Source organism: Drosophila sulfurigaster, chromosome X, assembly GCF_023558435.1.
Source record: "Drosophila sulfurigaster albostrigata strain 15112-1811.04 chromosome X, ASM2355843v2, whole genome shotgun sequence".
Taxonomy (NCBI): Eukaryota; Metazoa; Arthropoda; class Insecta; order Diptera; family Drosophilidae; genus Drosophila; species Drosophila sulfurigaster.
The window spans coordinates 10,186,468-10,213,346 of record NC_084885.1 but is presented as its reverse complement, the minus strand read 5'-3'; the positions used below and the strand labels follow the sequence as shown (position 1 = coordinate 10,213,346).

Genomic DNA, 26,879 nt, shown 5'->3' with positions numbered 1-26,879 from the left:
AAAATTTATTGTAAAAAATTTGTTTAGGCTGTATAAAAAAAAACACTGTATATAACAAGACTAGGGCTACAATTTGGCTAATTAAATGAAACAATTAACGATAACGAACGTCAAGCTGGACGCGAGTTCGGGCCTCTCTTGAGGGGAGGGCAACCCGTTCAAACGCATCTCGCATGCTTAGTAGACGTAGCCGCCGTTGGAGCCGTAGTTGGTGCCAATCTGGCTGCCGCTGGACGTGGCTGTGGCCGTGCTGCTGATCACTGAGGTGGTGGCTGGTGCCGAAACCGCAATGGGAAGTGGAGCTGGTGCTGGAGCGGCTTGCTGAATGATCTCGGTTTTCTGCACAACAGGAGCGGGAATGGAGACGGGGGCGGGAGCAGGAGCAGGAGCGGACTGAGTGTAGGTGATTTGCTGCTGTTGCTGCTGAACAGCGGGTTGGGTGTAGCTATAAGTAGGGGTGAACTGCTGGAAGATCTGCTGGGGAGCAATGGGTGCTGGAGCCGGGCTGCTGTACTGCTGCACAATGGGTTGGGCTGGGGGGGCAGGCACAAAGGATTGCTGCAACACTGGAACCGGAGCTGGTGCGGGAACTGGCACTGGAGCTGGAGCGGCTTGAACCTGAGTCTGAGCCTGAGCTTGTGTTGTAGTGGTGATGACCTGCTGTTGAGTCTGGATCTCAACGGGAGCGGCAACTGGTGCGGGAGCTGGAGCGGGAGCAGACACTATCTCGGGGGCGCTATAGGTAGTGGTAGTTTGCTGCACAATTGGAGCGGGTGCTTGGTAGTTGTAGCCGCTGTATTGGGCAACTGGAGCAGCCTGTTGAATGGTCTCCTGGACGATGGGAGCGGGTGCTGTGTAAGTCTGTTGAACCACTGGAGCGGGAGCTGAGTAGGTCGTCGTCTGTTGAACAACTGGAGCAGGAGCTGTGTAAGTCGTCTGTTGAACAACTGGAGCAGGAGCTGTGTAGGTCGTCTGTTGTACCACTGGAGCGGGAGCGGGAGCTGGAGCAGAGTAGCTCTCCTGGACCACGGGAGCAGTGTAGGTCTGTTGCACCACTGGAGCGGGAGCGGGAGCTGGAGCAGAGTAAGTTTCCTGGACAACTGGAGCTGGAGCTGAAATCACTTGAGTTTCCTGAACCACTGGAGCGGGAGCTGTGTAGGTCTGCTGAACCACAGGAGCGGGAGCCTGAACTGTTTGGATCTCCTGAACAACGGGGGCTGGAGCGGTGTAGGTTTGCTGCACAACTGGAGCTGGAGCGGGTGCCTGGACGGTGATTTGTTCCTGAACCACCTGGGTGGGTGCAGGGTAAGAGTAGCTCTCCTGCACCACAGGAGCGGGAGCTGGAGCGGAATAGGTTTGCTGAACCACTGGAGCAGGAGCGTTGACAGTGTAGGTCTCTTGAACCACAGGAGCGGGAGCAGGAGCTGGAGCCGAGTATGTCTGTTGAACCACTGGAGCGGGAGCGGAGTAAGTTTGCTGAACAACTGGAGCAGGAGCATTCACAGTGTAAGTCTCTTGAACCACAGGAGCGGGAGCAGAGTAGGTCTGTTGAACCACTGGAGCGGGGAGCTGGGGCAGAGTAACTCTCCTGGACAACCTGGGTGGTGGTCTGAACCACTGGGGTGGAGTAAGTCTGCTGCTGAACCACTGGAGCGGGAGCTGGAGCAGAGTATGTCTGCTGCTGAACCACTGGAGCGGGGGCAACATAGCTCTCCTGGACAACTGGAGCGGGAGCAGCAACTGGAACTGGAGCTGGAGCAGGAGCAGGTGCAGAGTAAGTCTGCTGCTGAACCACTGGAGCTGGTGCAGTGTAGGTTTGCTCAATAACAACTGGTGCGGTTTCCTGCACAGTCACTACGGGAGCGGGGAGCTGGAACGGACACGGGTGGCAAGTAGGTGTTCTTGACAGGCGTCTGGACGGCCACAATGGGAGTGGGTGCCTCATAGGTGATGGGAGCAGGAGCAGGAGCAGAAACCGAAACTGGAGCAGGCGATTGCTGAATGGTTGTGGTTGTCTGACCACCCGATTGAATCGAGAAGCTGCCCAACGAGATCGATGGACGGATCGATTCAACCTGAGCAATTGGCTGCTGCTGGGGCTGCTGGAAGATCGTCTGAATATTGTGGGTGGTCACATCCTTGATGGGCAGAGGTGGCAAGTAGCGATTGCCCAACGCCTGCGGACGAGCTTGAGCCAATCCCACAAGGGCAACGGCGACAACGACGGCACAAACAATGGATTTCTGGTACAGTCAACACAGTAAAGCACACATGGCAAGCACATATAAAAAAAGGAAAAAAAAAACAACAGAAGAAACAAGATGAGACATGTTGTAACAAGTAACAACAAGTCAAGAGAGGGCGCCTCGCTTGCTTACCATCTTGAGTGGAGTTACAGATGCGCGTGGTAAACCAAACGAACGAAACCGTAAAACTGATAACTGTCCAAGAGATGCGTCGCGCATTTATAGTTGAAACGCCACCAGCTTTTGGACATTGTCCAAATCGCAAGCGCCATCTACATCTCTGCGTCTTGATCTCGATCTCTCAGTTTCAGTATCAACCTCAGTCATTGTGGCAGTTGGTGGCGGGTCTTTGGTTTGTTGGGCTTTGCGATTCCATAATTGGTTCAGCCTCAGTTTCAGTTTCAGTCTCTCATCTCACCATCGCATCTATGGAATACGTGAATATGTTAATGCAAAATGCTAACAACAAAAGCGTGCAACATGGCTATAACTTGGTGCTGATTAATAAATGTCCAAAACACACTCACACACAAGGCAAAACAAAACAAAACACAACACACAAACACAAACACTAACCAGCTAAAGAAAGAAATGAAACAATGCCCACAAGCTGTGTGAACATAAACTGTTGCCCAGTTGCCCAGATAAATGTGATAATAACTGCCGTCTGCTGTCCGTCGACTGCCACTGCCACCATCTGTTGATAAGCATCTGGATTTGAATCGGGGGCGTCGCTACACATACATATGTATGTGCATAAGAAACACTTTTGAGAAATTTCTTTTTTTGATATGCAAATTTTTGGCAGTGTGACCGCAGTTCGAATTCAACTTGCCCCACAGTGGCTAGCGAAAATGTGTCGCTGTGTCGATATGTGTGACTGCTTGTGTACAATTATTTGCCGTTTTGCATGCACAACTCCGACACTTGTGTTTATCCAAGCCGCACCATCAATTGACGCCTTGCATTGCCCTGCCTTACCTTGCCGCATATGGCTAAAGTCCGTTGACACCCTGCGGCGAGATTATGCAAGCACAAATACACACATGCCAATGCATATGTATGTACACATAAGCCATGCCCATGCCCAAGATCTGACATTGATAGTTATCGGCGATTACACATGTCGATAACAAACAAGGCCTAGCCTTGTTTAGCTTAATTAGTGACGTCACACATGTGGGCAGACTGCAAGTTATGCGACTAGGTGGCAACGCTGGCAGCAGTTACGCATGCGCTCAACCTGCACCTGAAGGTTTCTAGATCTACTCACATTTAAATTATTCGTTTTATTTGATTATAATTTATTGCCATTTATTCTTGTTGGGAGGTGTTCTCATATTGTTAGCCATGTCAATAACAAACAAAAGCCTAGCATTGTGTAGTCTAGCTTTATCAATTAATGATGTCACCAGCATAATCAAGAACAACGCTGCGTATGCGTATCCTGTTCATTGAATTTTGAGATTTTTAAAGCGAAACAATTATTAATTTAGTATGTACATATATAGTTATGTATTTCAGTTTTGAACTTTAATTCCATTCTCATTTTTTACTTGTATTTATTAGCATTTATTCTTCGCACCCTTCAAACTATTGAAAAGATTAATTATTAATTATTCGGTACGTAGTACATAGCCTTCAAATTGGTACAATTGGTCATAACTTGTTGTTCGATAAGGTTAAATTTGATATGCACACGTTTGGTGGGTGCGTTTGTTTAGAAAATTATGCTTATTATTATTATGAAAATGAAGGCCCGTCCACCAGATCTTGATAGATAATGCCTTATCCATAAACAAGCGTGTATCCAAAAACGCAGAGTGATAAAAGGCAAAAAAAAATAAATGACAAAAAAAAAATGTTCGCACCCGGGGCTTTGCACGCGCCAAACAAAATGAAACAGCACGATACGAAACGAAACCAAATCAATGAAATGCAGTAAAAATCAAGAGAAAAATGTTAAATCAAAATCAAGTTGAGGGCCTCTGGTGGCCCGAGGCACAGTTGCCTTAATTATGACTAATAGCCGGATCAAACAACCTTAAGAGGGCCTCAGCATTTGATCAACAGGTGGATGTGGATGTACAATGCGATTACAAATGTACATCATAATAATGCAGAGATGTCTGTTGACAAAGTTGAATTAACTTGTTTTACAAAGCGATTAAAATTAATCATCGACAAGCGAATGAAAAATCAGCACAAGCAAGACAGTTGGAGACCGACTATGAAATACCCGTAACAGGGAATATTTTATTTATATATATATATTTTTTTTTAGAATAATCAAATATTTAGTGTGACCAGAGCAGTCAAAGTGCTATGACTCTGTAACGTATTTGCGAATTTACTTTAATGTTTATTTTCTGTTTTCAAAGTATCTCCAGAGGATGTTGATCAATGTATACTTTTAAAAAGTTGCTATTGCTATAATTATATATAATTTTCATATTCTAGATCCTTCAGCATACATACAATATAGTATATTATTTAAATTATAGTATTTTCGATTTCCGCTTATCAGGAATACTCCTCTTTCGTTCATTCACATTTAAAGATATAAAACGTTTGAAAACTAAACCTCAAAAAAACCCAAATAAAAGTCACGAATTGAATGTCGATTGACAATAGGGTCGAGAAGAAACAAAACGTGAAAGAAATGTTTGCGGTTTGCGATACGCCGAATTTTAAATACTTTTGCAAAAGTCAACTTAAATAATGAGCTTGTAAACTTTTCAAAAAACGACAATTTTTCATGCGGACAGTTTCATTTCGATAATCGAATCGAATATTCAGATAGAATATCTTCAACAATACCAAATAATTTTTTTTTTTTACTTTCTTGTGATCATACTATGACATAGTATATAATATATAAACCGAATTTGGTCAAGCAAATTGAATGAGATGTTTATAATATCGATGCCGATTGAAATGATAATATTGTCTGGTAGTGTATAAAAATAGAAATTAATAACAATGCAATCACAAATAAAACAAAAAAACCACAAAATGTTTTTGTTAAATACAATTCAAAATTTGCATAGACACTGAAGAAACCAGTTGAAAACTGGTGGAAATATAATCTCATGTGGGCGACTCAATGGGTGTGTTTGCAATATTTGCGAAATTGGGAACAAGTTTCTTAATCCTTCCATAAGCATATCAAATTGGTTGACGCCCTTGCGAGGGTGTGCAGACATAATACGATTGACGTCATCAAATATTACACAATTACAATAGATTTGATTATCGAAGCGATTATACATATTCTTTATCTTTTTATTGCTTTACATATTAAACAAAATCATTTTTAAATTATTCCCAAAATATGCCTTTCCTTCTTTCTTTAAATCTGTCGGACGTAGACACATTAAAAAAAAGATGAATAAACTGGTTTTCACTAACTAATTTACGGTGGAGAGTTTCCTCAACACAACAAAAGCGGAATAATTTGAACTAATTTAAGTTTTTTTCACAACCCAGACAAATTCGCATTTCCATAGTATAATATATTCCTAGTTTAAGTGATTGCGAATGTCGAAATTAGTATAAAAACCTATTGTGAAAATGCATGGCAAAAATCATAAAAATGTTGTTTATTATTCGAGTTATTCGAGTAGTTTTGCCAAATAAGATTTTCATGCTAAATATGCTCTCGACTACCTGAACACTTAAACATTGCTTACTTTTAGCTGTAAAGTTTCATTTAATTGGCTATATCACATAATGTTTAAGTGTGACATTCTGTTCATATATTGGTTTATTGGTTGCAATTTCCCTATCATCAGTTCGATTCCAGCTTTATCTAACATTATAACATTTTTTATTGAATAGGTTTCGAGAGCGTTTTACGATAGTAATGAAATCAATGTTTGTTCACAATGTTTAACGCTTTAATATTTAAATTTGAAGGGGACTTATATATCACTTTGTCCTCACATTTTATGTCTTCATCTCTTATATCTAGTTCCTGAGATCAGAGAGGATTATCTCTATTTTTCTAATATGCGTCTTTTACTGGAAATATTTAAATTTAAAGGGGTACCTGGGATTATATTGTGCTCAAATTTTATGTCTTCATCACATTAGTTCCAAAGATCATTGAGAGTTATCTCTTATTTTCGGATATGCGTTTGATATAGGGAACGCAATGAAAATCGTCCCTGTAAGCTGGGACTTTTCCCAAAACTCCTTTTCTTATCGCCGTGCTCAGCTAAAATTGCCTATCGAGTATCTAAATTAGCTCAAAACGTAAACTGGCACTCGAAAAGCGTTTCTTGATCTCATAACTCATGTGGCGAAGCTCTTCCCATTGCGACTTGTTTCACTCATTTAAAATCCGCCAAGCGATTTGCATAGAGACAAACAAACAATTCGTGTGTGTGCTCATCGTTTATGGTCACACATTCATAAAAGCCAACACGAGTGAGGAAAAAAAATAAGAAATAAACACAAGGTGATGGGCGATGAATATACATACATACTATTTGAAAAAAAAAAGATTGTTTAATAATTTATTAGACGTTCGAGCGTCGTGAGCTCGTTACTGGGCTATAAAATCGCTTGTAACTCATTTGGCACGCTGATAGATGTAGCCACCGTTGGGCGCATAAACCGTGTCCCTGTTGCGGCTCTTGGGCGCAACCGTTGTGCTTGTTGCCGCCGAGCTGCTGCTGCTGCTGCTGCTCTTTGGTTTGGCATTCGCCTCTGGTTCGGGCTCATCAGCGAACGGTTGTGGCTGCTGCTGCGGCTGATAATACTGCCCTGGTACACCAAAGCTGGGCGAGAAAGGCTGATAGGGATATGTGGGACCGGGGCCAGCGAAGCCGGGTGGCATACCGAAGGGCAGTTGCATGCCCGCCGCGGGTAATCCCTGTGTGGTTAGGTAGTCGGGTGCAAAGGGATTCTGTGGCGTGGGTCCCACTGGGAAGGGTCCAACGCCCTGTGGTCCTGTCTGAGGTACCGCTGGGAACGCACTAATTTGTGGTCCAGCGGGAAATGGTCCGCTTTCGGGTCCAGCGGGGAAAGGACCGCTCTGAGGTCCGACGGGGAAGGGACCGCTTTGAGGTCCGACGGGAAAAGGACCACCCTGAGGTCCGACGGGGAATGGACCCGTTTGAGGTCCAGTTGGGAAAGAACCACCCTGAGGTGCAACTGGAAAAGCGCCGCCCTGAGGAACAACGGGGAAAGCGCCGCCCTGAGGAGCAACGGGGAAAGCACCACCCTGAGGAGCAACGGGGAAAGCACCACCCTGAGGAGCAATAGGGAAAGCACCTCCCTCAGGTCCAACGGGGAAGGCACCGCCTTGAGGTGCTACAGGGAATGCACCGCCCTGTGCTCCGCCGGCGAAATTGCCATTTTGCAAGGCAGCCGAAAACTGTCCAGCTTGTGGTCCAGCCGCGAATGCACCGCCCTGTGGCCCAGTTGGGAACTGTCCGCCCTGAGCCGCAATGGGGAAAGCGCCACCTGCAAATTGTGCTGGATTGGCAAAGCCGGGCGGCACTTGGGCGCCCGCTAAGCCGTCAGGTCCGACGCCGAATCCAAAGAATGGTGGGTAGATGGGTAACGGAAAATTGGGTGGTGACATGGGCGGGGCAGCCACATTGCCACCTGTTGGTATCGCATAGCCTAGGGGCAGCATTAGACCCGCTGTGGGGAAGTAGGCGCCATCGTTGGCTTGCATGGCTTGCTCCACCGGAGCGGGTTCGTCGGCTAGCGGCTGCTTGACGGCGGGTTGCTCCACATCTGGGGGTAAGTATTCCTTGGCTAGATGGCTGACATCAGCGATGACTTGCGATAGGAGCAGCAGCTGCAACATCAGTGGCCACGAGGTGGCCTTTGGCTTGGCTAGCATCTTTTGTGGATGTGGTTGACGTTGGTTTTCCGATTCGTTTCGATTCGATTTGCGTGGCGCTTCAACCTCGACTGTGGACTGTGCGGCGTTGGCGTTGGATGTGGCCACTTATAAGAGGCAAACACCACACATTGTGATCATTGTGATCTGTGGCGAATCTTACGTAAATGATACCGCACACTGTCCACTGTAAATTCGGCATTTCACTTTCGATCACTTTGCATCATAATGCAGAGCGATTTCTGGAGTTCCGTTCCGATTGAAAGTGTTCCCAACACTGACTGAACTACAAAAACTAATTAGGCAGGCAAATTTATTAAAAGCGTCACATCGATTTTGCATACAAAAACTATTCACAATCATTTCTTTCCGCCGCATTCTCTGCGCTCATCAACTGGTTTGCTACTTCGATGACAATGCAACAATGCAGACAACAGATTGGGCAAAATTAACCTTTCGTCGGATTGCTTTCTATCGTCTGTTCGTTTCAAATCGATCAGGGAATCAGTTCACTAAAAGGAATATTATCAGTTATGGTTCTGAAATTTGCATCTTTTCATGTGATTTGGTTTTGTTTTTCGTTTCGATTAAGAAAATAGGCATTAAAACAGAAAGAAGACATCGTTTTGATGTCGATTAGCGGAATATTTTAACATTTTTTAAACATTATATTTAATTTATAACTTCATCGATAGTCGAACTAGGCAATTCACTTAGCTTGTAACTAAAACTTATCGATTTGGAATGCGGTTGGACAAATGTGGCATTTGCTACATTTATTCCGATTTTGTTTTTACTGAATGTAACATTTTTAATATTAGTAATTATTTAATTCAGTAAGGAATCTCATATTATATTAAAACATTTAGCTTGTGTGGAATTAATTGATTATATATTTAGATTACCACCTCAAAGCAAATAAAATTCAAAAATATAAAATTAAAAGAAAAACAAAAAAGCTAAAGTCGAGTGTGCCCGACTGTGAAATACCCGCTTCCCATTTTGAACAAAAGCATAATTATGTAACATACCGTGAAAATACTAAGAATATACCAAAGGATAGTGGAAGGTGGGCAAAAATTTGAAACAAAAAAAAATATATCTCTACCTTTTATAGTCTCTGAGATCTAGGTGTTCATACATGCGGACAGACAGGCAGGCAGACATTATTATATCGTCTCAGCTGATTAAGAATATAAATACTTTATGGGGTTGGAGATGCCTCCTTCTGCCTGTTAATATGTTATAATACCCTTTTATCCCATGGGTAGCGGGTGTAAAAAAGTAGTTGAAGTAAATAAAAAAAAACCTACTCTAATTGTATTTACAGTTTTCCTAATATCTCTGTCAATTTCTTTTTTTTCATTTGATTCTTATTTCATAATTCTTACTGATAAATCGAATTTGGCAACCTAATAATTATATAGACATATGTACGTAGATATGTCTATTTGCAAAAGCTGTTGATTTGTAGCATAGCCAATGCTGAAAAGCTTTTTTAGCGAAGCTACGCATAAAAGCTAATGCTGGCTTGCAAAGCTCGGACGGCAGCTCAGCGAAGAGTGGCACCTGCGACATCATGCGAAAAGCTTTGCGAAAGCTTTATCCAACATGATTTGATTTGAGATTTCGCAGCTTAAGTCAAAGTTTAAATTTCAAACTGTGTTTTGTAACGGTCACAAATACATAAATTGTAAAATTGCAAATTGCAAAATTGAATTTACAGTAGAGTGTAATAAAAGTCATTTTGAATTTGTTGCATTTTATGTTTAATTATCGGGTACACAAAACCAAAAAAAAAAGGTATTAAATGAATAGAATATGTGATGCAAATGAACAATGTGAAATGCTCATTGCATTTTGTATTTTTGATTAGATTAGATTAGAGTTGTGTGAACAGTTTGCAGCACGCTCTAGCTCTTACTTCTTCCTGTAGACATAGCCACCGTTGGAGGCATACTGAGTGCCGACATCAGCACCGGACGAGTAGCTGCCCGACGACGACGACGCTGTGGAGTAGCTCTGCTGGACAGCTGGGGCCGAGTAGCTGACCGATGGAGCCGAGTACGACTGCTGGACAGCTGGGGCGGAGTAGGTGGCAGCTGGGGCAGAGTAGGTCTGCTGGACAGCGGGAGCGGAGTAGCTGACCGATGGAGCCGAGTAGGTGGCAGCTGGTGCGGAGTAAGTCTGCTGGACAGCTGGGGCAGAGTAAGTCTGCTGAACAGATGGGGCAGAGTACGACTGCTGAACGGGAGGCAGATACTCGTTGCTGGGTGCGCTGTAGCTCACCGAGGGAGCAGTGTAAGACTGGACGGCAGGAGCGGAGTAAGACTGGACAGCTGGGGCAGAGTAAGACTGGACAGCTGGAGCAGAGTAAGACTGGACAGCTGGAGCAGAGTAAGACTGGACAGCTGGGGCAGAGTAAGACTGGACAGCTGGGGCAGAGTAGCTGGTCTGGACGGCAGGAGCGGAGTAGCTAGTCTGGACAGCGGGAGCAGCGTAGCTGGTCTGGACGGCAGGAGCGGAGTAGGTCTGCTGGACAGCCGGGGCAGAGTAGCTGACCGATGGAGCCGAGTACGACTGCTGCACGGGGGGCAGATACTCGTTGCTTGGCTGCCTGTAGCTCTGGGCTGGGGGCAGGTACTTGCTCAGGTGGCTGACATCGGCGGCCGCGAAGGCGAACAGAGCGAACACAATGAGGAATTTCTGCAAATGGACACGATATAAGTGGGGGATTAGGCACGGCACTAAAAAACGCACAACACTTGCTTGCACACACACACAACAAAAAAAATAGGTAAATGAGTTTTTTTTTTTTGGATTTGTTTATGAAATGTACAAAAAAAAAGTGAAGAAATATTGTTTCAACCCGTTGATTGTTGTAGTACTAACCATTTTGGAATTGATAGCTACAACTACGACTGTGCTGGACGAGCTAGACGCTGAAACTGATGCTGATCCCTAAAGCAAGCCGGCAATTTATAGCGGAAAAAAATCACTCAACTTGCAGCACATTTTCGAGAAGAAGAAGCAGCAGCAGCAGCAGCGGCAGCGCAGTTCGCTGCTCGAGGCAGCGCGGCGTCTGCAGCTTCCACTTAAAATACATCAGCGAGCAACAAACGAACAAACAAAAACAACAACAAAAACAAAAACTACACCGCGAATAAAATACAAGAAAACGAAAAAAAATAAATAAATAAAAAAAGCCGTCAGAAAAGAAGATAAAATACACGCACACGCTCTTAAACAAGTTTTACTCAAAATTTACAAATTTTTCCGCAACATTCGTGGACAACATTTTGTGGGCAGAGCATCGAGCATCGAGCATCGAGCATTCAAGCATTGAGCATCAGGCATCGGGGATCCCAAAATCCGAATCGACTAATAGATATTTTAATGCGAGACTTTCGGCTAATTTTCATAAAGCTCATTAACACAACGTCTATAACGTCTGTGACCTGCCTTGTGTCTTCTTTTCGGACTAAAAAGGGGGCAGGGCACACCCGCCGCAATTTGGCGTTGAAGGTCATGGATGGATCTTTGATTTGATTATTGGCCTTTTAGATGGGGGCTTTTCGATTAGTTTCGATTTAACCAATTAAGTGTAGTCTTCAAGAAAAGGGGTCAACGAAAATGAAGACATAAGTTATGTACAACTGTTGCCACAAGACTTCGAGACTTCAAGACATCGAAACTTCGAATTCGATGCTGTCAAGAATGCAAAAAGTGATTCACAGGTTGCGAATCACTTTCTAAAATAACAACTAAAGCAATGGCAAAGAAGACAATCGGCCTTGAGAACCCCGTAGGTTTTACGATCGCTACGTACAGCTTTACATAATAAACTCTTGACTCTGACTGACAATCTGACCGGACTTTATGCAGTGCGGGAGTTACAGATCAACTTTTACTTTGGACAAAAAATGTTCATGAACTTGAAAACTCGAAAACGCATCAACCGAACGCATAGCAACGCAACGCAACACAATGCGATTAAATTCCTGTTATGTTGATATTTTGCTTTTTATTTTTTTCTTTTTGAGGGGTATATCAAATGGCTGACAAGTTCATTAAGGGATTCCGCCGTCGAATAGCTGATTAATGACACGTGCATTTGATTTGAAATTTATGCTAATCCATGCAAAAGTTTACGGAAATTAAATGCAAGCACTAATTGTCACACTTATTTCATTTAACTAATTGCACATTTATTTAATGTTTCGCTATTTACATGCTCAATTAATGGCACCTTTATGTTGGGCTTTTATGCGGCTTTCCATGTATACTTCAAATCATTAATTTCTTTAAGTAGAGTAGCTGTAAAATTGGTCTGTAATCTTATTTAGTAGTATTTAGAAAAGCATATTTTTAAATTTTCTTGTTTTTTTTTTCAATAAAATTAATCATATTTTAGGTTGTCTTAGCAGTTAATAGCTACTTTTAACAGTGTTTACAATATAATCTATATAAATCTGTTCTGTATGTTAACAGTTAACAAAAACTTTTAACAGTGTTTACCATTAAAATATGTAAATCAATGTCCTGCTTTTACATATGTTAACAGTTAACATAAGCATCTGTTAACATAACACCTACTTTTAAGTGCTTACAAATAAAATACTTAAAATACTTTACAGACACTTTTATCAGTGTTCACAAATAAAATCTGTAATAAAAATAAAATCAATATTATGTGTCTGCTTATGTTAACAGTTAACAGCAACCGTTAACATCGACTTTACAGCGCTGTTGCTGCTAAATACGAGTGTCACATTTGGCATATTTTGTCCAAAACAAAACAAGCACATTTTTTACTGTTGTAGTATACTTTTTTTTGTGCAAAACTAGACTAGACCAAAACTAGTCTAGACTCATATGAATTATGATAAATTTAATTTATGGTTTTTTGTTTTTATTTGGAATTAGGTATTAGGTGAAGTTTTGAAATGTCTGATTTATGCTTTCGCACTCTATTGTCGACCCAAAATATACACACATAATTATTTTCACGCAATAATCTGCACAAATATCGTTTGTTCTCACAACAAATAGAGTAGTTAGTCTTCGTCTAAAGCCTCCGCTGTTTAACAACAAGACTGGAAGCTAATTATTCACTTGCTTGAGTGGATTTTAGTGTGAGCAATGTTTTGAGTTCTGATGACACGCTGAGAACACTAATGCGACACTCATAAGTTTTTAATACCCTGTAAATTACAGACGCGAAGCGAAAAGCTTGAATCTAAAAGGTCATTGAACATATATTTTAATTAAGCTTAATGCAAATGCAATTGAATTAATAAATATAGCCGCCATTCGATCCGTACTGCGTATCAGCAGATGATGCACTCGAAGAGGAGGATGAGGAAGAGGCGCCAGCTGAGTACTTGGGCAGCAGGTGGGCGGGTGTAATTGTGTCGGCACCAATGACAACGGGCACATGCGTCTCGGCATTGAACTCTTCGATGCCATTGGACACGGGTTCCTGGTAGACAACCGGCGACTGAGATTGCTCCTGCTCCACATACTTGGCGTGCGCAATGCGATCGGCTTCGGGTATGAATTGCTCGGGAGTTTGGGTATCAGCGCCCAAATTATACGAAGCAGTCTCCACCTGAGCTGCCTGAAGTTCCTGCGATGGCACAGCCGGCTGCGATTGCGTCAGCGTCTGCGATTGCGTGTAGGCGTAGTGAGCAACGCGATCCGCTTCAGGAATGAACTGCTCGGGAGTCTGAGTGTCAGCTCCAATGTTGTAGGTGCCATGGGAAGCCTTCAAGTGCTGGGGAATCAGATCAGCGGGCTGATAGCTGCTAGAATCTCCACCAGGAATGACCTCAGTTTCAGTCTGAAGTTGCTGAGGAATCAGATGAGCTGGTTGATAGCTGCTGGAATCGCCACCAGGCACAACAACCTGTGCTTGTTGCTGTTGCTCCTGTTCCTGCACATACTGAGCATGTGCAACGCGATCAGCCTCGGGAATGAACTGCTCGGGAGTCTGTGTATCAGCGCCCAGATTAAATGACTGCTGCTCGATCACTTGAGCAGGTTGATAACTGCTGGAATCTCCACCGGGAATGATTTCAGTTTCAGTCTGAAGTTGCTGAGGAATCAAATGAGCAGGTTGATAACTGCTGGAATCTCCACCGGGAATAACTTCAGCTGAAGCGACTTCCGACTGCAGTTGCTGAGGAATCAAATGAGCAGGTTGATAGCTGCTGGAATCTCCACCGGGAATGATTTCAGTTTCAGTCTGAAGTTGCTGAGGAATCAGATGAGCTGGCTGATAGCTGCTGGAATCTCCACCGGGAATAACTTCAGCTGAGGCAACTTCCGACTGCAATTGCTGAGGAATCAGATGAGCTGGCTGATAGCTGCTAGAATCTCCGCCAGGCACAATCTCAGCTGAAGCAGTCTCGACGTGCGATGCTTTCAGGTGCTGGGGAATCAAGTCCTCAGGCTGATAGCTGCTGGAGTCGCCGCCAGGTAAAGCCGAGGAGGAGGAAGATGAGGCGCTGTAGCTGTAGCCAGCATTTTGATCAAGCAGCAGATGACTGACATCGGCAGCCACGAAGCCAACGAGGGCCAATGCGATCACAAAGAATTGCTGTTGATAGAAGAGAAAAATAAGTTTTAAATCGGGCGGATTAAAGTTGGGATAAACGTAGAACTTACCATGTTTTGGGGTTTGGACTTGCGGTTGATCTGTTGTTGGTGGCACAAAAGTATCTAGTTTTTATACGAAATTATGGATACATCGGGTTCCACTTGCGACTGTCTATGCTAATTGGAGGTTTATTTTGATTTTCGTATCTTTTGTTTTAATGAACATCACATCTAACGTCACATCGACATCCAAATCCAAAAGCAATAACAAATCCCATCATGGATTGTCTCATCAACAGCAAATATACAATCAAGAGACTCGCCAATCTGTCCAGCAAATCTTTGATTAGAACTTCTCTGGACTGAACGGCCTCCATTAATTATGATCTTTAGCTCTCGCTCTCGCTCTCTCACTCTCTATCGGTCTCAAGACTTCATTTATTTATAATAAGTCGCTAAACAACACAAATTAGCGCACACTAACTTTATTTGTTAGTCTCTTCACATATATATTTTTATTATTATTATTTCTGTTCATATTTCTTGAACATTCACATAGTTTGTGTAGTGTCATAATCGGCTTGCCCCAAACCAGTTTCGAGTAGTTGAGTAGTAGCCTGAATCGGAATCGAAATCGCTATCGGAATCTAAATCTGTCGTCTCAAAAAGCAATAATCGTCTTCAAAAAGACATTATGGCTTATTAAGTGATATTCAATCACAAAATTAATATTTTCAAATTAACTTGTTTAGCTTTTTGTACCCTCGAATACAAAAAAAAAAGTTCATTTCGAAGTTGGTCCAACTGAATTCTGAATTGTCTACAAAATTTACGAATTCCTTTTTCTATTCTCTACAATCTATTCCAATTACTTTAAAATAATCTCGAATGCAACTCTTTTGTTGTTAGCTTTTACAGGGTATCTCCATAGCGACCACTTCTTGAAGACTTGAAACTAGTTTCACACATTATAACCACGTTATGTGGAGATGCATCATTAAAATATCGTTTTATGTTTTCTATACATCTGAAATATGATATTATGTGAGCAAAACATGAACGAGTTTCGAGTGACAACTATCATCAAAAACATTATTACGGATGACAATAGATCTTTTAAGAAAAATAAAATATGTTCACCTGTTGATATCAGGTAATTACGGAATACGAATATTATGGCAGTTAAACTAAATGAAATACAAAAAGAAATCTTTAATCTTCACAAGAAACTTCTTTTTGTGAAATCGGATTAGTTTTTGTTTTTTTTTATTTGGCTAATCAACAAAAAATGTTGAATGTAGTTATATGATTTTTTTATTATTAATATTCTGTCTTTCTTTTATGGCTTTACTAGATTATTAGCTATGGTCAAAGATTTTATTTTGCAAAGAGCCAATCGATAATGTTGATTATCATATGATTATATGGTTGTCATTAATTTCTTTCATATGGAAAACCTATAATAATTCGTTTATATCAAACGTAAGTTGTTTTAGTCCATGAATATTAATTAGCGTTTGTTTTTTTTTACTTTTGATTTTTGTTGCCCCTTAACTGGTTTTTGGCCCAATAAGTGTTACATAAATATGTTAATTTATGCGCTTCATTTTATATACACGTTATATTTATAGATGCTAGATCCAACATTAACAAAGAGTTTCATTCAATTAGCCTAAACTGGCGACCTCTTCGGCTAGAATTCGGCTAGTTATGTGATTGACTGACTCATCAAAAAGTCTGCGATTTGATCGGATGGTTGTAAGAATTCTGTTGGAATTAATATGCGATATGCTGGATGACAAAAAGGGGATTTTTTCCACAAAAAATATTTTTTTTTTTAATTTGATTTTTTATTCCAGACATATAAAAATATACATATTTTTGTAATTTTAATATTTATTTATGTCTATCGGAATAATTTGTTGATTTGCGCTAGGTTGAAACAAAATAAAAAGTTCCAAAAATGGGAATTGAATTTTATATTAACTAGCCGAATAATTGGTTTATAGTATTTTTCCCAGCAAAATAAAAAGTAGAACAATTGTGAATTGAAATTGATATTATTATCTATCTTAATATTTTTTCCCTCCCTCGACAAAATAAAAATTCCTTTATCAGCTACCGATTTAAGAGTGAAATAATGCCAGTAAATAAAATTACTAGTAAATTTTATTTAATAGATTAATGAGGTAACCTATTCAAGAAGAGTATTCACGCATCGCATTTGCAATCAAAAGAAAGTTATTTCTTTATAGTTAAAGCTAATTATGAAACCCGAGTTCAATGTAGCATCCCAGACGCCTTAACCGGTTATTAAAAGTTATGTTGTTTTCGCTTTTCTTTGAGCTTTTGTAAATATAACTTTTGTATGTTAATGAGGATGTAAGAATTCCCAAATAAAAAAATGCAAAAATGTTCTGGCGATTTTTATTACTTTGCTATGATTTGCATAAATTATGCAGTTTAGTTATTTATTTATTTGCCACAGATGTTTTTCTAGGCGTGTTTTTCATTTCAGAGATAGAAAGACCAGTTTTGTTTTGTATGTTTTTTGAAAACAACCAAAACGAATTATCTAGTTGCAGCGCCCAAGAAATCGACTGGTTCTAATAAATCTACTATTCAAATCAAGCCAAGTTATAAAAGAAGATGAAACGTGATTCAAGTTATTTGAAAGATTTATCGACATGTGCTCGCAATTCAGTTCCGTAATAATGTCCAGTTTAAGCATAAAGCATAATAAAACAGTAACCCGATATTCATCTGGTTTTTTATGAACCCAACACTTAAGTGAGCCCTTGAAGGTGTCGAATTTGGTAGGCAAAACCAAAAACATTTTGTTTTTTTTTGTTTTTTATCGATATACCTAATATAGCTTTCGGTAAATATTTGTATATTTTCGCTATACTAATTTGGTATATTTTAAGAAGAATATTGCAATGTTTTGTTTTTATATAAAATGCCATTCTCAGTTGCTTTTTTATGAAAGTGTAGTTCTCCCTTATAATGCAGTCCTATCCATCTACAAGTCAGAAAGCTAAGTCGAGTATGCTCGACTGCAGGATATCCGCTACGTATTTTCTATAAATTAAAAAAATATACCGAATTAATATGCTGAAAACATACTAAAATATGTTAAAGGCGATATAGTACTACATTAAAAATATACCATAAAGTACAAAATATACTAGATTGCCAGCTAAAGCAACTAAGACTTATTATTGCGAAATTATACCATATTAATATACAGGAAAAATACTACCGAATGCTATATTTGGTATATTGATATAGTACCGCATTAAAAATTATTGAAATTTGTATCTGATCACAACTAAATTTTCAGAAATCATAAATACTGCATTTATTATTATTATGTACTAGCTTTAAGAAGGCTCCATTCTCGGCTGTTGATGCTTATCAAGAATATTTAATATATTGTTTGGGGTCGGAGATGCTTCCTTCTGCCTGTTACATATATATTTTGTAGCGGGTATAAAAATCTTAATACTAAAGACTACAGCAGCTTAAGAGCTGTTGTTTGCCACACGCAGTTCAAGATTATTTTGCATCTTTAAAAAACCACACCCCTTCAGGCAATATTAAAGCTTTGGGCTAAGACTTAACATCTCGCCGGATGTGTCGTAAGTGCGGCAGACTCTCAAGCAATGGAATTGAATGAAGCTCGGTCCCACACATTTCCCCTATTTTTCCAATATGCCATCAGAGAGCTTAGCTTATGTCATGCATCGTTTGAGTACTTAACGTTATTTGTTATGCGTTGATTGGCAATCGTTGGCGTTGTGAGTCAGTCAGTTAGTCGATCAGTCAATCGGTCAGCTTTTAAAGACGTTTTGGGACAAGCTCCAGCAATATTGATTGTAAGTATCAAGACGACAAAGCACAGACATATTTGCAAGCGTAATATATTTATTGTATTTACATAGATAGCAACAATAAAGTAGCAGCGCTTTTTCATTTCAATTTTGTTGTCTTTCCATATGCATAATGAATTGAAACAAAAGAAATCAGTATTTGGTTTTCAATAAAAACACACACAAAACCCGTTGCAAAGTCTCACACAAGACAAAACAAAACACGATGCGATGGGAGTGAGATATGGTGGCGGCTAATAGATTAAAACTGCCGCAGACATATATCAAACATCGAAACAATTTTAACAGCTGTTGTCATACTCTAACTGAGAGTCTTAAGTCTTACCTATAGTCGAAACAGTCTGAGGCCAAGCTAAACTGTTCCCACTGACCTCTTTACGAGCGACCTACAAAATATTTGCAGCTGAAAACAGTTTTCATAGTTTTATGAAAAAGTTTCAAGCCAAACTAAACTGTTGCCACTGACTTCTTTAGAGTGGCCTACAAAACTCTCGCAGCCAGAGCAGTGCTCTAAGGCAAGAGAACAGAAGAACTAAGCGCATGAGAACAGTTCTGATTTTTAGCCTAAGTAGTTCTAAACAATACTAAACTGTTCCCACTGACCTGCAAAAGTTCTGCACAAAAACATGCAGCTAGAGCAGTGTTTTTGGTGGCATGAGAACAGTTTTAAGCCATGCTAAACTGTTCCCACTAACCTCGTTAGAGTGGCCTACAAAATAGTAGCAGCTAGAGCATGAGAACAGTTTTGACCTTTTGTCGTTGCATCTAGAGCAGTACTTGAGAACAGTTCCGATCTTCAGTAGGAGCAGTCTTAAACCATGCGAGACTGTTCCCACTGACCTCTATGAGTTCTCTATAAACACTTGCAGCTAGAGCAGTGCTTTTAGAGTCACGAGAACAGTGTTAAACAATACTAAACTGTTCCCACTGACCTCTAAAGTGTGGCCCACAAACAGTTACAGCTAGAGCGGAGCTTTTAGGGTATCTAATAATCGTTATGCGGGGCATAAAACGACGTCACAATGTGTTTGCATTGATTAGTGTCAGTTTGCAATAGTAGACAACGGACAACAGACAAACTGGCAACTGACAACTGACAAACTGCCAACTGGTAGCCGGCATTTGAATGCGGTTTGTGTGTCTGTTGGCTAAATTTACTAACTGTCCGGTTGTCTAGTTTGTCCATTGAGCTGCGTTCGTTGGCTGTTGTGCTTGTGTTTGTGTTTGACAAACGCTGCCAAAAACGAGCTGAGGTCAAAGCAAAAGCAATAGCAATGCGGTGTTTAGCACAACCACACATAAAAAAACAATTGCGGAACAGCCTCACATTATTCGCGATATTTGCGAATGTGCAAAATTGTTGTTAGAGGCTGTCAACTTATTACATATGAACTAATGTACGGTACTTCCCAGCAGCTTCTCCTCCCTTCTCTCCCATTCAATAGTGTCCCATAATGCGATCGACAGCGAATGACGAAGACAAAGTCGAATGTGTCACTCGCACTTTTGCTGCGATTTGTCGCACTCTTGCGAACCGGGAACACACACACACACACACACACACATACACTGAAGTGTTGTTTAGGCCAATGCGTGTCGCATTGTCATTGTTGTCTCTGGCAACTGACGTTGGCAACAGCAACGCAGCAACCAACAACAGCAACCAGCAACTGCAGCAGCAACCAGCTGAAGCGTCGTCGACAACAATCCAAATAACATGCGGCGAATTTGCAAACAAACTTCGCATACGCTTTTCGCACACACTTTACGGCTATTTCCACATGTCACTCAGTGTGTGCATATTACGAGCATCTCCAGCACATACTTTTTTCCATCTTTTTTCGTCTTTTCGAAATTGCGCCACCTTCTCTACTCCTCCCTTTTTAGCCATGCGCTATTTAGTACATAAGATTATCTATGTTTTCTCATCTCGCTAAATCATAAATATCAAACAAATTGAGCTGAATTAATGAGAACAGCTTAAAAAGCTTTAAATCACCTTCGATGTTGTTGTAGTTTTGCTTTTTTACAACCTATCAACCTGAACACGCAAATAAGCAGCATAAGTTAGTATTTTCATTTTACAGTATTTTTTTTTTTACTATGTTCAGTATTTTTAGTGCTTATGCGTACAGCAAAAGAAAAACATTTATTTTGTAAAACAAAAGTGCATGTAACTATTATCATTTACTAAATAAAGATGAAGCTACTAATGTTCGTTTTTAGACTCTTTTTTTTTGAAAAGTAAAAATGGGTCTATTGAGTTTGTCAGGAGTTGAAATATCCGTAGCAGACTGAAGAATATATTACTGACCACATAAAGCATAAAACTTATATTCTATATCAATTTCAATAGCCATGATTAGAAGCTTTAAATTACCTTCGATTTTATTGTAGTTTTATTTTTACGACCTATCAACACAAACAAAAAATGCAGTGGAAGGTAATGTTTTCATTTTACAGTATTTTAAGAGCAACAGCCAAAAAGAACATTTATTTTGCAAAATAAAAATATTTGTAACTATTATCATTTACTAAATAACTATGAAGCTATTGAATGTTTTTTTAGACTCTTTTAATTTAAAATGGGTCTATTAAGTTTGTCGAGAGTTGAAATTTCCATTGCAGTCAGAAACAAATATCTCATACGTATCTCAGATCCCATAAAACATAAACTTATATTATGAATAAACTTTTGAACAACTAGATCGCAACGTCTCTATCAGATACATACACCAAACTTAATACAAATGCTTAGCTAAACATCATACTGCCCAAGTTTATTTTAGATATTTGATATCTGTTCGCCAAATTCCGTAAGAGAACTACTAGGAAATCTAAATCGGATTTGTTTTGCCTATGTTCTTTATTCTACTCGAATTTATTTTATCGGGTATGATGATGATTTTTTTAGTGTAGTATTTGATATGGTTTTTATTTTTTCCAGTTGTTATTTTTTAGTTGTAGTGCGCTTTGCTTCAAGCAAAGTTCAACGTTTAATGTTGTTTTTAGTTTTAGTTAATTTAGAGTTGATTTTTAGTGATCCTAACAATATATTCGTTGACTCATCACTTTACTTGTGTGCAACTCCCAAATTTTGTTTAACGTTTTAATAAACAATAAAAAGGCTTCAAAGTGAAGGGTCTATTACAGTCCAAAAGACTGTAGCTTTCTTACTTATTTTAATCTATGCGTATATGTAAATGTCATTGAAACCAATTTGATCATCTGCTGCTGCACTGAACGACATGAGAATCGCAGAGAGAGGCGCTAGCTGAGTGACAAAAGCAAACAAACATTCGCATAAGCCGCTCGCTATCTCCCTCTCCCTCTCTATACTAACTGTGCCCTGCCTTGTTCGCAAGTGGAATGCAAACGCGTAGCTTGAAAATTGACGAGGCTAAAGCCAACAACCGACAACCAACAGCCACAACAAGCCGTAAGTTTACGGGCCAGTTAGTTAGTTGGCCTGGTCTTCATCGCTTAATTCAATGGGTAAACATTGAAACTGAAAGTTGGCCGTCGCCAGACAATTTTTATTTACTTAATTAACGCCCAAAAACGCAGCAGCTACAGAATCAAGCGATTCGAATCTAGTATCCATATTTCTATCACTGCTAATGCGTTAAAAACGCTACAAAACAAACGCTTTACACCCCAAGGTTCCAATCTACATAGACAGAAGTTGTCATGTAGATGTTTGGGTAATTAATTTGATATAATTAAAGAGACTCTTAGGCAACCTTAACAATAATATCGTGTGGCCGAAGAATAAAGTTATTAAATATACAAGATCGCATTCAACATTTTGTAGTTAACAGGAAAACCTTTGCAAGGGGGATTTTTAATGATGTTTGTTTGTTTTTTCTCTTTTTGTTTTTGTTTTTTTTTTTTTAGCCGCTTAAATTACGCTGCATCATTTTGAGTTTAATAGCAAACTGGAATACAAAATCAACCTGAAACTGAACTACGTTTCTTTTAGCTGCGGTTTTCAAGCGTCATTGTAAAAAGAGTTTCGTGTGTTTTGCTAATGGAAGCGGCGACCTTGCTCAAATCTATCTACACACATTTTTATACATTACTCTACTCTATTTTTCTATTTTTTGCCGGGTCACGGCTGACATTAGTCAAAGGATTGAACTACAAATTCAAATAAAGAGAAATTACATTCAATTTCAATTTGTTGAAATTCGTTGCAGCTTCCAAAATGTGAAGGGCAAACGCAATAGGCAAAGCAAAAAAATATTAATAGATTTCTCACTGCAAAAGCGATTGTTAAATCTACCATCAATTTTAATGAAGATTAAAACGAAGAATTTACGAATAAATTAAAAACAAAGATGAAGAAAATGACTTCAAAATTTGTAGTGCATAAAGATTTTACAATGGAAAATAAAACGTTTTTCAATTACAGTTCAATTTAAATAAGCGATTATCAAAATATGCGAAAGAAACTATTCAACTATTTTTTTTTTTTACCCGCTACCCATAGGGTAAAAAGGGTATTATAACTTTGTGATAGCTTGTTTCCAGAAAATTTGGTTGCGATCAGAAAAAAGTTTTGGAAGTAATTTAGGAAATAATTTTGTATGGCAAAAAAACGTTTAATGCAATAGTAGCTATGGTTGACAATCTAATATATTTCATACTCTGTGGTATATTTTAATGTAATACTATATACCAAATATATCAATATACCAAATATACCATTAGGTATATTTTTGTATTTTTGTGGTATGTTATTCCGGCATGTTTTTAAAAAATACCATAATAACTTTATACCAAATACAACCTGTGGTATATTTTGAATGTAATACTATATCTATATACCAAACATAGTTCTCAGTAGTTTTTGGTATATTTTAAGAATACCACAAAATCGATTTATCTAATATAGCATTCGGTATTTTTAGTATATTATTTTGGTATATTTTAAGTGTAATACCGCACTGTTTTTTTCTTAATCTTATTCAAAATAGGTAGCTAATGTCTCGCAGTAGCTTTCTGTTTTTTTGTTATAAATTCCTCATAGTAAGAATTATAATGTACATTTGGTATCTGTGATGTTATAATACTATTTTGTTTGTTCGGATGGTTCACTGAATAAATAAGAAAACAAATTCAACTACTTTTGGAACACATTCTTGTGGAGCTTCTTCCAAGGCTGATTGCAGGCAATTCAAAGATTTAGTTCTAAACACTTGCAACACTAGTCTAATGCGATGGCCATTTGCATAATAATGCCATTGACTATATATACAGTTGGCTTCAATTTCGCTGACATCTTCAATAAATTAAGAGCCGGCTGGCTAGTGGAGCTGACCGCTCCCCTGCGAATCTGCCGGTAAACCAGTTTCGATGTCAATGAATGAGATCCAACTTTAGCTTCAGCTTCAGCCTAACCAGGCAACATTTTTTTCTTCTCATTTTTGCCTCGACTGTTGAACGCGTAATTTGCTAGCAATTACAGAATCAAGTTCCATTTCAGGTTTCAGATAGTTTCGATTACTCAGGTGCTGTCCACCGTCCTCCGTCCGTCCGTCCGTCTGTCCGTCTTTACGTATGTTTGTCCCGCTGTCCGCGTGTAAATAACACTTGTTTTCCGCGGTGGCATTCAGATAAATTAATTGACAAACTGCGATTGGCATAATTAGCGAGCGTTTTGAGATCTGCGCCAGCGGCATGCCATCAATTTGTCAAATGATTTCACGATCATCATCACCAGAAGCAACAGCAGCAACAATTGCACTCGATTGATCGAATCGTTAATTCGTTTTCAATCAATCTATTATTGATGAGCAATATTGATTGCATTTGGTTGCACTTTATTGGACACAATTTATCTTCACATCTGCTAACTATCTTTGTGATTTATCCAATTATATTCACATTAATAATCTTATTAGATATTCATTTATTATTTTAATTCACCGGCGAGGGATTCCCATGAATAAGCTATTCAAATCTGCGGCTTCATATGCAAATATGAATTTTTGTATACTGACGATCGAATATTTTAAGAACATAATTTTATTATTTATTTACTTAATATTTTTTTCGAGCTCGATTGCGTAATCAAAAAGCTGCTTAGCTGCACGAAATTTGTGGGGTAATTTTTAATTAAAGCGGAGACATGTTTTGCCGGCATTCCCGCAATCGCAATTAAACAATAAATGCGAAGAGATATTTGAATATGGGTAAATCCAAAAGGGGGAAATCAAGTGATTAGAGATTCACAGTTAGTTACTACATTTAAATATACACTGTTAATTATCGATAAATACATCGACAATCGGTTTGCTCTTTTTCTTAAGTGACTAATTCGCAAGCACCAAAAAGTATGCAATAGTTTTTTTCTATAGCCTACAGCTCGTCGAATGGATGAATGGTTAGGATGGCTTTTCTATTTGCTCTGTCTAAATAATTAGGCTAATAAGCTGCTAGTCATGATCTGCTCAGATTGCTGTTGAAGGTATTGTGATGATTGCTGTGTCGCTGTTGCTCTGTGCTGTGTCTCTTAGTTTTGCGCCGTCTTTTGCCCACTTTAATTAGCACAAGTGGCAGGCAGTCGTAAAAGCGAAAAACGTTGCCTACTTTCAGGCGACCATTAAAAATTAAATGCATATCAAAGAAACAACTGCCGCCACCGGGCAGAGAGCGGGAGCGGAGTGAGGGTAAGGCAAGTGCAGAAGACGACAGCAAGCACAAGGCTTTTGCTCTGGCTTAAGTAAAAGAGACACTAAAATATTACGTGCACACACATGCCAAGACCTCGATGATGCGACAACCAAAGATGATGATGGGCAGCAAGCAGCAGCAGCAGCATCAGCAGCAGACGACATCGCCCCGAAGCCATAAGAGCTCAGCGGAGCAATCAAGCAAAATGAGGTGCATTTTTCGAGGCAGGGCAGAATAAAATAATGCCCAAAAATAATCAGAAGGCGACAAAATGTTGCATATAATGCGGCGACGACTCCCTCAATCCCTCAAGGCAGGCAGTGGAAGGATGGATTGGATGGATGGTTGAAGAATGTCTGGCTTGGTTTTCGGTCTCGTGTTAATTATTTTGCTAAAATATCAACGACAACAACAACAACAACAACGACGTCGACGACAACGACAACGGCAGCCAAATTTGACAAAATTTGATGTGCGCGCCCCCGAAAACTGAAATGAAAAATCGCAATCGCAATTTCCGGCGCTCCGATAACCGCTGGCTATATATTGTGTGCATATAATATATGTATACATCTAGATATTTAGATATATTTTGTGTATATTTATAACAATGCAAGCACAGGCGAAGGCGGACGGACAAGCTAGCTGGCTGACAAGGCGGCTTAATGAGTGACGTCTGGTCATATTAGATCCGATGCATGACATTTTCTAGCTGCTGCTGCTTCTGTGTGAGTTATGGCGCATTAAGCTGAGTTGCTGCCAAAGGGATGAGAAGGGGAGCGGCAGCATTTTTGTTGTTTTATGGGGAGACTTGGCCTAGGGTTGAGTTTGCGGGGCGGGGGGGAAAGGTTTTGGTACCATCTTCTACTTGGCATTTGCATTATTCATGTGCTCTCTGCCTCTCACTCTCTTTCTCTCTCTCTCTGTGACGCTGTAGTTTTATTTTAAAGCCCAAGCGTTCATAAAAACCCAACTGACAAGTGCATTGCCAGGTCGATGGGTGAGCGCAACTAAGACATACCCTATAGAGAGAAGTAGTCCTCTCATAGTAAAGGAAAATATGGCTAAGCTTAAGCTGATTCTCTAGACAATTTAACGATAATACCGAACTAAACGAAGCCCAAGGAATATACATGATTGATTCGCATTGATCGACATCTTTTCAGCTCACCTGATGCACAGAGCGCATTGGCGTTTCGTTGTTCCTAGAGTGTTGAGTGTTGAGGTTACTACATTTCTCCATTTCTTGTTGCATTTTACGTTCCTCCAACGCTTTTGATGGCTTTTTCGAGGCGTCGTGTGTTGATGCTGATGCTGATGACAGCGCGGCTACCATGATGAAGTTGTCGTTCATAGCAATGAGTACGCTGTTGATGATAATCACCACGATGATGATGATGATGATGAGGCGAGCAGCCAACATCGCTCGTTAACTTGCCTTTAAGTCAAGTTGTTTGACAATCTGCCCAGCGACGGCAACGGCAACGGCAACGACAACGTCAACTGCAACAAAAACAAGAAGGAAAGAAGTGTTATAAATTGCATTTAGTGTCGGGCCAAGTCATTGGTGATTTGTTATGGCTGCCAGCCATGAAGAGAGTG

At 39.9% G+C, this 26,879-nt stretch overlaps 4 protein-coding genes across 6 annotated transcripts; all 4 read right to left on the bottom strand.

Moving 5' to 3' along the window:
• Nucleotides 1–7: 7 nt before the first annotated feature.
• On the bottom strand, nt 8–26,560 carry LOC133847203 (calphotin). 3 transcript variants are annotated; one of them, XM_062282082.1, is made up of 5 exons: nt 26,449–26,560; nt 2,379–2,672; nt 1,872–2,243; nt 1,619–1,819; nt 8–1,569 (listed from the first exon to the last, which is right to left on the bottom strand). In XM_062282082.1, the coding sequence occupies exons 2-5, from the start codon at nt 2,463–2,465 to the stop codon at nt 178–180; spliced, it is 2,052 nt and encodes a 683-aa protein (XP_062138066.1). In that variant the 5' UTR covers nt 2,466–2,672; nt 26,449–26,560; the 3' UTR covers nt 8–177. The 3 variants fall into 3 exon arrangements, with proteins under 3 accessions (XP_062138066.1, XP_062138063.1, XP_062138064.1); XM_062282079.1 differs by lacking the exon at nt 26,449–26,560 and adding an exon at nt 3,228–3,320 and having other exon boundaries at nt 587–2,243; XM_062282080.1 differs by lacking the exon at nt 26,449–26,560 and adding an exon at nt 2,823–3,150 and having other exon boundaries at nt 587–2,243.
• On the bottom strand, nt 6,739–8,371 carry LOC133847202 (basic proline-rich protein). Its single transcript, XM_062282078.1, has one exon. It carries the CDS (start codon nt 8,104–8,106, stop codon nt 6,823–6,825), a length of 1,284 nt encoding a protein of 427 aa, XP_062138062.1. The 5' UTR covers nt 8,107–8,371; the 3' UTR covers nt 6,739–6,822.
• LOC133847204 (cuticle protein 16.5-like) lies at nt 9,507–11,104 on the bottom strand. Its single transcript, XM_062282083.1, has 2 exons — nt 10,999–11,104; nt 9,507–10,812 (listed from the first exon to the last, which is right to left on the bottom strand). Exons 1-2 carry the CDS (start codon nt 10,999–11,001, stop codon nt 10,027–10,029), a joined length of 789 nt encoding a protein of 262 aa, XP_062138067.1. The 5' UTR covers nt 11,002–11,104; the 3' UTR covers nt 9,507–10,026.
• On the bottom strand, nt 13,340–15,058 carry LOC133847200 (uncharacterized). Its single transcript, XM_062282077.1, has 2 exons — nt 14,776–15,058; nt 13,340–14,707 (listed from the first exon to the last, which is right to left on the bottom strand). Exons 1-2 carry the CDS (start codon nt 14,776–14,778, stop codon nt 13,400–13,402), a joined length of 1,311 nt encoding a protein of 436 aa, XP_062138061.1. The 5' UTR covers nt 14,779–15,058; the 3' UTR covers nt 13,340–13,399.
• Nucleotides 26,561–26,879: the final 319 nt, after the last annotated feature.

Coding starts and splice junctions, on each gene's coding strand:
- LOC133847203 (XM_062282082.1), bottom strand. CDS start 2,465: ATGCGCGACGCATCTCTTGGACAGTTATCAGTTTTACGGTTTCGTTCG. Junction 2,244..2,378: donor CTGTAACTCCACTCAAGATG/GTAAGCAAGCGA, acceptor TGACTGTACCAG/AAATCCATTGTTTGTGCCGT. Junction 1,820..1,871: donor TGCCACCCGTGTCCGTTCCA/GCTCCCCGCTCC, acceptor GTTGTTATTGAG/CAAACCTACACTGCACCAGC.
- LOC133847202 (XM_062282078.1), bottom strand. CDS start 8,106: ATGCTAGCCAAGCCAAAGGCCACCTCGTGGCCACTGATGTTGCAGCTG.